Source organism: Arachis ipaensis, chromosome B07 (genome assembly GCF_000816755.2).
Source record: "Arachis ipaensis cultivar K30076 chromosome B07, Araip1.1, whole genome shotgun sequence".
In the NCBI taxonomy this organism is placed as follows: domain Eukaryota; kingdom Viridiplantae; phylum Streptophyta; class Magnoliopsida; order Fabales; family Fabaceae; genus Arachis; species Arachis ipaensis.
In genome coordinates this window covers 104,467,977-104,479,323 of record NC_029791.2, presented here as the reverse complement: position 1 = coordinate 104,479,323, position 11,347 = coordinate 104,467,977, and the positions used below count along the sequence as shown (strand labels likewise).

At 29.6% G+C, this 11,347-nt stretch overlaps 1 protein-coding gene and 1 long non-coding RNA gene across 2 annotated transcripts in view; both read left to right on the top strand.

Moving 5' to 3' along the window:
• LOC107610049 lies at positions 235-4,342 on the top strand. Its single transcript, XR_001613384.2, has 3 exons — positions 235-663; positions 1,742-2,054; positions 4,015-4,342. It is a non-coding gene; the product is annotated as an uncharacterized LOC107610049 (long non-coding RNA).
• Positions 9,894-11,347, top strand: part of LOC107608010 (floral homeotic protein DEFICIENS) — a 4,643-nt gene continuing 3,189 nt past the window's right edge. Inside the window, exons 1-4 of the mRNA XM_016309903.2 lie at positions 9,894-10,377; positions 10,471-10,537; positions 10,762-10,823; positions 10,894-10,993. Coding sequence (XP_016165389.1) covers positions 10,190-10,377; positions 10,471-10,537; positions 10,762-10,823; positions 10,894-10,993 — 417 coding nt within the window. The 5' untranslated portion in view covers positions 9,894-10,189. The remainder of the gene's footprint in view (positions 10,378-10,470; positions 10,538-10,761; positions 10,824-10,893; positions 10,994-11,347) is intronic.

The following is an 11,347-nucleotide window of genomic DNA, read 5'->3' as shown; positions in this document are numbered from 1 at the left end:
TGATTTGTACACTAATTTTTATTGGGGACTAAAATGTCCATTTTTTAAATCTTTGGAATTGGCTAATTATTTTGTCGAAAAATGAACTAAAAACTAATTTATTTGTCAGAATAAAATCTTAAAAATTGACCTATGTATTAATTTTTCTTAAAAACTAAAATGTCTAATTTTAAAATAATGATTTGACTCTTATTTATTATTATTATTATTCAAAGCAAGGTTTACCTCAGTCTCAGATAGTCATATCTCACCGGTGGGCGCCCCTTTTGGATAAAAATCAAATCTTTCCTCGATTTTTTTCACTCTCTCTTTCTCTTCTTTCTTTCTCTTGCTCTCTCTCTGGTTGATTTTCTCTTATCGTCTTCTTCGTCCATAACGAGGACGTGGTAGAAGTATTGGACAAGTCACAGGTGAGAGAGTTGAAAATCATGAAGAGGAGTGGAAGATCTAAGAGAAGAGGAGACGGAGGAGGAGAAGCAAGCTTCAGGAGCAGAGGCGAACAGAGCTTTCACGGTGATTTCAGAGGCGGCAGAGTGGGGAAGAAGCAGCACAGCAAGGATAGGATGTTCATCATAACCCCGTATAATAAATATGGGTAACACCCCATCACTGGAGCTCCCCTCAACTTTCAACAAGAATTCTGAAGGTTTTTGTCTTCAGAAGGTTTTTCTCATCGCACACTCTCCTCACTTTCACTGCATTGAAATGCTATTCTTTTGCTTTTTCTTTGTGAAACCTCGAGCTTGAGCTGAATTGTGAATTTTAATTGCATATTTCTTTGTGTGTGGTTTTCTTCATTTTTTTAGGAAAGAATATTCATGATTGTGGAATCGAGCTGTGTTTGATTATTAAACCGTATTATCATTGTGATTGTTCATCAGCCACTTATTCAATGTAGCTTAAATATTGCTGATTAGGTCCTGGATGCAATTCAAATATCGATATATATACTTTTACATGTAAAATATATAATTCCTTTTAATATCATTGGCCACAGAAAAAATAATTAATTGCTTCCCTTTACTTAACTGCAATCAAAAGCCAGAGAACCACCAGTATAATTGTTTTAAGGACTGTTTGCTGTGATATCGGTTTTCAATCTCTTGGATATGAGTCTTTCATCTAATATTACTATGTAAGGCTCTGAACTTACATATATATAGTGAAAATTGTTGTATTCCTTGAAATTGGGATTGAATCAGAGTAAATGAGCTTTGTTTTTGAGAATGTTGATGCAATCTACATATGTTCTCCATGTATTTTTAATTTTCCATCTTTTCTTTGTTGCCTGATGTGGTGTGTGTTTTATTCTTCCATGAATTGACCTCTTTTTAGATTAACTTTATGTAAACATTAAATTGTTCTGCAGTGTCTGTTGAGGGTCCTTAAGAAGGAGAACCCGAAGTTATTAATGGCTGATACATGTATTTTTGTCAGATTAAAGTGATTTTTATCAGATACTAAGATACATGTATTTCCAGTGTTATAATAGTGATAATGACTTTCGTGACCAAAAGCACATATGGTAGTATTCACTTCTAAAGCTCATACATTCTCTCAACTATTCATCTAAAATCGTGTTTTGAGATCTGTCTTTTAAAATTCATATCCTTGACTATATATAATAATACTATTAAAATTGAGAATTTCTGATCTGTCCTCTGATCAAATGATAATGGATTATGGATAAAATTTAACTTGTGCATTTGATAGTTGTTTATTTATTTTTGTTGTTGGATAGCTTACAGGGCAGCCAGAAGCACCAGACAGGGCAACGTCTCAATGGCATCTCTGGAAGGGCGTAGTGGCAGAATGGTCTGCCGCACTTGAAGAAGAGAGATTAGGAGATGTCGATGTTGGCAATGGTGGAGCTGGCAGCATTTTCCTATCCTTGCCAATGACACCTATGGAATGATGCGACAAAAGAGGGGAGCACACAGACAAGCTTTTGGTGGTTTGAAGTCACTCTCTCAAAGCATCAGAATGAGTTTCCACCAGCTTACTCTATCCAGTCAGATGCAGTTGAAAATGAATCATATCAAAGCTCCCCAAAGGTATTATTCTATCATTTCATTTTTGGATTTTGATTAAATTTTGTTATACTTTTTTCTATCCTCTTCGGTACTCTTGATATTTCTATTTATTTGGGTTTGAGGCCTGCAGTCAACAGCCCTTATTGAATAACATATAGAGAAGAAAGAATAAAAATTTGTATGTTATATCCATTTCATTTTAACTAATTGGATCCAAGACTAAAATATATTTACGTATTCTGGATTTGCACCCACCATCACATTGTTAGAAATTCTTTCATTTGGTATGTCAATCCTCTCATCACTAACACTTCACATATGCCAATATAAATTTTCTCGAAAGATGTTTCGAGTTCTTAATTTATTAGCTGGAATTGATTTGAGTAAAAAGGATTTGTTTTTGGAAATTCTAAAAGATAATTTTCAGTAATGAAGATCATCAAGTAATGCAAAAAATAATTCTGTAAGAGATAATATTTTCAAGGTTTTTTGTTTGTGTTTTACAACTAATTTAAGATTAGTGTAGCTGCTCAGTTTTTCATCTTTTATTTTTGTTCTTCATTTGGTCAAAATTTGTTCTCCTGCAGATCATGCATACCCTTTCTGTTTTACTTAATAAAATCGGAGATCTTAATTCTTAAATATTATGATTAGAACCTACAAGCTTCAAGATCTTATTATTTATGGTCTTTGAAGAACATTATAATATCAAGCGTAATACAACTGCCCCAACTCAGGTTAGATACAAATGTTTTGCCGATCTGTTATTTTCAATGGCACTTTTGGGGTTTTTGAGTGCTAAATTTCTAATTTTCATTTGAGAAGTTACATTTTATTTATTAACTGCTTTATAAAATTAATAAACAATTTAATTTGAGTTTTGAAATGATATAATTTGAGTACCAATTAATAAACCTTTGTATGTTATTTCCATTTCATTTTGACAAATTAGATGCAACACTAAAATGGAGTTGTGTTTTGGAAATGCATCCACCATCACATTGTTAGGGATTCTTAATTGATCAGTTGGGTTTTGTTAATTTATCAGTTGAGTTTTGTTAATTGCATTCATTAAGCTTTGCCTCGACAAATCTTGGATTTGTATTTTTCTAATGCTTTAAAATTTAGCCTACATGAAATAGTGATATATGGTAGGGTGCTAGAGTTCAGATAAAGTGTGATGGGATTCAAAGATCCCAGGAATAAGCTCATCCATTCTTATTCCCCTGCTCCTATAAAATTGGTAAATTAAGAATTTATATGTATTTAGCTTATAATAAACCCAGTGGTGAGTTTATTGTCCCTTATCGTTTCATCTGTAGCTTTGGTCTATATAAATTTAGCATTGTGGGTTATCAAATCTTACGCCTTATAGGCTTTTTTTTTTGTTTTGGTAAGTTTGGATGGTATATGGACGGAACATCTAAAGAGGAATAAAAGAAACTACAGAACACATATTGCTGGCATTAAGAACCATATTTTGAATGATTTATTGTCAATCAAATTGATCTCTTTTCTTAAAGCATGCTGTTGGTGCACTTTTGAATTTTGATATTGCAAAAGGAACTTTCTCCAATTCAAGACTTAAGTAACATGTGAAGTTGTTCTACTTCAAATATTGATTTTTGTTTTGTGATATAGCATTTGGTTAGTCTTAGACATTTCTTGCTTTTAATCACTATTTATGTCATTACATGATCAAATCGGGAAGCCCTTGATTTCTCCTTATTATGAACTATGAAGCTTATGATTGACGTGAAAAACAATTTTCATAGCTGCATAATTTGCTATATTTATTGGGGATGTTATAAGAATGAACAATATGTAACACTTTGGGTGGTATATGTGCAGAACATCTAGAGAGGAGTACAAATTTATTTCCATTCAATAGATCTGCAAAGTTGAATTATTTTTTAGAAATTATGTATTTATGTTTAATCTACTTCTCTTTTTCTTTTCTTTTTTTTCATATTTTTTTCAGGAATCTTCATCTCTTAGGAACATATCTGTAGTGATTTGTTACAAATGAAAGTGCATTCAAGAATTAGCAGGTAACATGAGGAAAGAATTTTTCAAACATTTCAATTAATGAATCTGTGAATTATGAAGTACTTCATTGGTTAGCATCCAAATTTCTACTAAATGATCACTGAAAAACAAATAGTTGGCAACTATAGTTTAAAAAGTTCATAACTTTTGAAAGAAGTTTGTATTTTTTTTATAATGGGAAAGAAAATGAAGTTGAGAAATAGAATAATCTTGATTTAATCAAATAGCAAAGGCATCATAGCCAGACACAGTTTCCAGAAGAATTATATGGCGATTTGACATGGTACAAGATTTTAATCATTACATGGATTAATGCTGATTTTAATGGATTAATTGATAGAGTACGTACAAACTCTCTTAGTTGATTTTTAATTCTTATGTGTTTCATTTATTTACATTTTGGTTTTATTTGTCTCAAGATATATACATTGATGATGTTTAAATGTGATTGTAATTGTCCATTTTGTAGTGTTCAAGTTGGCGCTTTGTTGTGGTTATGTATAAAAATGACAACTATAAATAAAATAGCAGAGCATAACTAACAAGTTAATGGCTAAATGCATGTTTGAGTTTAAATAGAAGAAGCTTGATTTATTCCATTATGACATATAGTTATCATTGTAAGTAAAGCATTCCAATAGGGAATAATATTAGTGTTTCTTAAGGCCCTTCAACGATTTGCTTTAATAAGCATTTTTAAATGAGTATTTTTTAAGTAAATCATTCTATGCTGTTTTGATTAATGACATTGTTGCAATGTAGTTTAATTAAGAAAATCATTCTATTTTGCCTTTGAAAATCTTATGATTTTGATGCTTCTTTCTAAATCAGAATATGCATAACTAATATTATTAATTTGAATCAGAATATGCCCTTTTTACCAATGTTTCATTTTGAACTATTAATTTTCTTTCTTTCTTATTTTATAGATACTAGAAATGGATGTTGTAATAGTAGTGCATATTGGAGGTTGTTATTGCAAGATTGTGAGGTGAAAATTGATTGTTATTGTTCCTTCAAGTATTGTTGCATGGGAATGCAAATGCTCAAACTGCTCCATGAGAGCTATACCCATTTTGTTGTGCCTGCTGACAAATTTTAGCTTTTATGGAATTCTTCCAAGTTTATTATAACTTATAGTCTTATACCTTCGGTACTCACCCCAGCACCACTCACACTCAGCACCCTGAATTCATACTGCGTTTTTAGTCCTTTCATGAGATGTTATTTGATATTTAGTGTTCTACATTTAGATTTGCTCTTTTGGATATCATTTAACATGAATAATTTTATGTTTCTTGGCCCCGTGAGGTAGTTTCTGAGTTGTCTTTGCCATTTTAGTTCACATTTTACTATTTATTCGTAGTTTGGTTTGTTTTCATGAATGTATAATTAATAATTTGTTTCCTTTTGCTGTTTTTCATTATTTTTTATGTATTTTTTGTTTGTTTTAAACATGTAATTGAAGCTTAAAATCTATTTTAGTAACTATAAAGATATGTACTTCATCATTTAAATATATTAAGCTTAAACATGTGATGCTCTAATGAAATGGCATCACTGTGATTTTAGAATTTATATATTGAAGATTTTTAACACTTATGCATGCTCTCACTTTTGTTTTAACCTAGTACTTTGTTTCTTTCTCCCTCTAGCAGCTACTTTTGATCATAGCCAACTCCCTTTGAATTATCTTATTTTGCAATTGTTTTTTAATCAACATTCATCTTAAATTTAGCTATCAGGAGATGTCCTTGCAGTAATAAAGGTTTTGGGGAGATAGGTTGTCAACTAAGGTGTGGTAGTTAACTTTTGTATAATCTCTAGTGTGTTCAGTATATCCTTGAAACTTATATTGTTCTCTCTTGTACGTGACATTATATATCTACTCAATGTTAAAGTTTTAATTTTGAAAATGGTTAAAGATCTTTGTTTTGTTCAGTTTGTGCTTATCTTCAAGAGGTTTTGGTAGTTTTTAAGTGTCAGAAGAAAATGCTGAAAGATTAGGAGAAAAAAATAGTTTGGTTTCTTGTTATTAATGGGAGAATAACATGGTTTGGCAATATAATTTTCTTGTCCCTCTTGATTTGTGTTTTATGCATTTAGTTTTCGTGCAAGATTGAATTTCTTATCTAAATGCATATATTACATTTTTTTTTGTGATAGTGTGATATTATTGGTACATTAATTTCTTTTGTCCTTTGTTAGCAAAATCAAAATTTGTCTACTAATATAATTCCTTAGCTTATGAAGACAGTATATCATCACTTCATGTTTATTTTGTTTGCTTGACTGTTGTATTTTATGAAATTTGACCAGTACCAAGAATGAAATTCCACCAAGAAAACTGTTCAAGGGTTGATTGTTGGTTTAAAACAAAATTTTGACTCAGGTTCATAATCAATCTCTTCCCAACTAGGAGTACTAGAGGTGCAAAGATTAAAAAAAAAAAAAAAGAAAAATTATTCTAAAGGATTATTAGGAAGATTTAATTATTAAAAAGGACCTTTAATACTAAAATTATTAAAAAAGGATCAAATACGGTGGTAAATACTATAGTAAAGATGGCGATGAAGTTAAAACTTTCTCATGTAGAGCTTCCTTTATCTTGGAAGAAATTTAAGAGTATTCTTAAAAAAGACTATAAGCAGATCCTTTGTTTTGTTTTTCTTTGTCCTTCTTAATAATTTTAGTATTAAAGGTCCTTTTTAATAATTAAATCTTTCTAATGGTTTTTTAGAGTAATTTTTTCTAAAAAAAAAAATGTAATTTAGTGATAACATCAAATATTTAAAAGAACATGAAGTGAAGTTATTATTAGTTATTTAGCTGTGAGTTAGTAATATTTGTAGCCGAATTTTAAAGCATTTCAATCAAGTTGATTATAGTATTTGTAGTAAGCAATAAAATCGAACCATGAAATTGGATAATGAAAGTGGAGTTATAATATATCAAGTTTGGTTATATTTTTAATATGATCAATAACAACTCTAATAATCAGGAGACATATAGTACTCCAATAATAGTATTCTTAGGAATTTAAAAAATTATCTATTATAGAAATGGTAGATTAATTTAATGTTTTTTATTTACATAAATATATAATATTTATAGGATAAGATGTCAAAAATATATTATTATAATTTTTATACAATCTACTTGCATTTGATGAATTGTTGCCAATATTAAAATATTTGAATTTTAGTTTAAACATGTATTTGCTGTTTTATTTAGAACAAATCCTTAGCACAAACTACCGTTGAAGGAGTACACAATTCGTAAGTAGCGCGAGTAGTATTTTAAACTATAGGAAAACTATGATTTGATTAGAAATGTAAACTTCAAACATCTTTGGTGGTATTTCAAAGTTTATGATTAAAATATTTTAGGTTTAATTACTTGAGTAGTCTTTATAATTTTATTGAATTTTTAATTAGATTTTTATATATTTTTTTAAAGTTTATCAAATTTTTAATTAAGGACTCAATCGAAAAAAAATAAAGTATAGGAATTTAATTGAAAATTCAGTAAAACTATGAGATTGATAAAGTAATTAAACCAATATTTTATTAAACTCATTTTATTTTTTGTTATGAAATAAATCTATTATGAATGATCATACAAAAAGTTAGTTACTTATTTGGATTTTATAATAAATATAAATATAAAATGTTGATACAATTTTTTTTAATTAACTTTTGATCATGTTATTGAAAACTAATATCAAATTCATATACCTTAGTTTAATAATTAAATTTGACAATAGGAATTTGATGCATTGAACATTATCAAAATTTTTTGTAGATTAATCTAATAATTCAATTTTTATCAATAGTATCTTAATATTAGTTTTCAAATAGTTAACACCGTATATAAGATTATTATTGTTCACATACAATAATTAGTAAATAAAAAATATAATTTTTAAATATTTTTTATACAACACATTTGTTTTGAATAAATTGTTGCATATAGTTATTTATTTAGTTTATTATATTGATATATATTTCTTTTATTCATTAGTAATTAATGCATAACAAAATATTATGAAATTGTTATATAGTAATAACAAAAAATACTACCTAACTAATTTTCAAATTAATTTGTTAAGTTGAGAAATAAAATTTTGTACTTATATTTTTAAATTTAGTTATTGTTTAAATATAATCTGAATACTCAAATCCTGTATATTTTAGAATCAATACAGAGTAAATTATTATATAGAAGTTGTAAAATCAAATAACAATCCCCGCGCAAGCACAAAGTTTGTACTCCCAGCACACACGAAATTAATTTGACAATAGAAAAATAAATATAATTTGAGAAATAGAAGTAGTAGAATTAAACGTGAGAATAAAGGAATTTATTTTTCAGAAATATCATCTGGAAATAATATCTTTGGTTTAAGTTGGAGGTTTCCCTCTGAACGTGACAGAAAATACAGTTGCCAACGTTCAACTGATGTTCATCCAAATGCTGCTGTTAGTACCTAGCAGCTGGAGCGGCTTATGAGATTCCGGAGTCAGGAGATTTTGAAACTTAAGTCAGTCTCTCAATAGAGATAGTGTCTTACCTACTGATAGTGTTCCTGTTTTATATGTTGAGCATTCATTACGTTGGGATATACATTTATCTTTGTCGACCTAGAGTTATTTTCATACCTTGCTCTTTGCATAAGCGTTAGTAACACACGATTTCATATTGTCATCGGATTCTCCCTATTCATTGTTGTCCAGAACAGTTGCATAATAAAAAAAAATCTTACTTTTATGGGCTTGAGTAAAGAAATATCCATCACTTTTTACTTTCTTAGTTATTCTTATTTCATAATTTCATTATATTTTCAGAATATATTTACAGTACAGTATTTGAATATTGATATTAATTGATCTGGAATTTTGGTATCTATAGTGGACATTGGACAGGTATCTATGATCATGTTGGTTATGGAAAAATCGCTCGTGTCCTTTTTCTTTTATTTTTTATAATTTTGGACCCATGATCTAATAGCCTCTCAAATGACAGAATTTAGTGGATACAAAAAAGTTCTGTGGTGTGAAAACCCAATCAAAAAGTCCTTCAAAAAGCCATGTATATGACCCAGCAAAGCTTTCCAAAGTTATATTTAAACTTTGAATAAAGCAGATCAAAGAGAAAAAAAAAACTTTTAATAAAGCATCCTGCATTAACTAGTTTTTTAAAAAACGAGAGTTGGTCTAAGTGGTAAGCAGTTCAAATTTGCATAAGCAATTCTCCAATGTGAAAACTAGTTTATACAGATATTTTCACGCACCAAAAACTAAGAATGCAATTCGAATTGGATTAAGATTAGTCCGAGCAAGTATCATAGATATCAATAAAAACTATCTCATAATTTGAATTTCACCGCATCCTAATTTCTAAAACAAAACAAAAAAGCGTGTTTTTTTTCCTTCTAAACGCCCAACAAAAGAAAATGTTGTTAGCAACCTTTGTCTAACATCATTTAGAGGAGTGATATTAGAGAAATAAATAGTAAAAATATTATTTTGATATATTTGTATATAAATATATATAGTTTAACTTATTTTATATTAATGATTAATTTTGGTGTGTATATTATAGAATAAATAAATATGAAACAATGATAGATAACATTAAAGCGTAATTAAAATTTGATTATTCAACGAGGAAGGAAATTAAATGGGAGAAGAAAGAAGTAATAGTAATGATGATGAAGCCCTAATATAACTGGCGTATCACAGATGAGAAGGTGGTTGAGTACTTGAGTTGGATCACGGGTAATGTGATGTATGTGTGTTAGAGGTTCCGTGACGGAGTAGGACGGAAAGTAAAGGGCCCTCCAGTCCCAAGTGGCGCACATGGAATGACATTGACGATGAAACCACAAACACCGTAACGACTCTTATAACAAACTCTGCAACACCTTTCGTCAATTTGGCAAAGAGCCTTCCATTTCTGGCAATGCACCCTTCTCTTTGAATACCCACCACCCACATCCTCTTTAATCAAACTAGTTCCATTTCCATTCCCTTCTCCCTTTCTTTATTACCTAGCTAGCTATTCACAGGAAAGAAGGAAGGATCCAGAAGCAGGTAGGTTAAGAGATGGCTCGAGGGAAGATCCAGATCAAGAGGATAGAGAACACTACCAACAGGCAAGTCACATACTCCAAACGACGCAATGGACTTTTCAAGAAGGCCAATGAACTCACCGTTCTCTGCGATGCTAAGGTTTCTATAATCATGTTCTCTAGCACTGGCAAACTCCATGAGTACATTAGCCCCTCCATCGCGTGTGTATTCTTATTCTTAATTACTTCACTTTCAAACCCTAAACCCCCTATATACCTAGATTTATTAATTATCACTCTGTCTTCTTTTTTCAGAACTAAGCAGTTCTTCGATCAGTATCAGATGACCGTAGGAATTGATCTCTGGAACTCCCACTATGAGGTCCTTCCTCTATTCAGTCTTTTCAAGGAAAAAAATATTATTTTCAAATATTATACCTAGGAGAAATTTTTCTTTTTAATGAAAATTTTAAAATAACTCTCGATAAAAACTACTCTCTAACTGCTTTTATCATAACTATAAGTAAAAATAAACATATATTACTAAAGTAATATGATAAACTTATTTTTTAATGGCAGTTGTTTTTTTTCTCTTTTTTTTCTCAGCATATGCAAGAAAACTTGAGGAAGCTGAAAGATGTAAACAGGAATCTTCGCCAGGAGATTAGGTATTTAACATCTTCTTTAATTTTTTTTAATTTCTTTTCATATGTTCAAGTTGTTATGCCTATGGCACAGGCAGAGGATGGGAGATTGTCTGAACGATCTGGGCATAGAAGAGCTTAAACTCCTTGAGGAAGAAATGGACAAGGCCTCTAAGGTTATTCGTGAGCGTAAGGTTAGTAATAAAATTGCGAGAGTACTTAATAAAATTGAGAGAGTACCTAATGAGAACTTGCTTACAAATATATATACATATTGATTGAATATTTTTTATAAAGATATTTGTTTGTGTTCATGATTTTTGCCTATTTATCGTTAATGAAAAAAAATTGACAAATTAACTTTTCTTTAATGATTGCAAAGTATATAAATACTTAGCTTCAAGTGGCCACAAAAGAAAGTATTATTATTATATACCCATACACAGAATTGTCGTAATGAAAATAAAGTGTGTTTATTTTAAAATTTTGCTAAATATTTCATTCAACAGTAACCTAGCTTTATATAGATACAGCAATTTGCTATACCT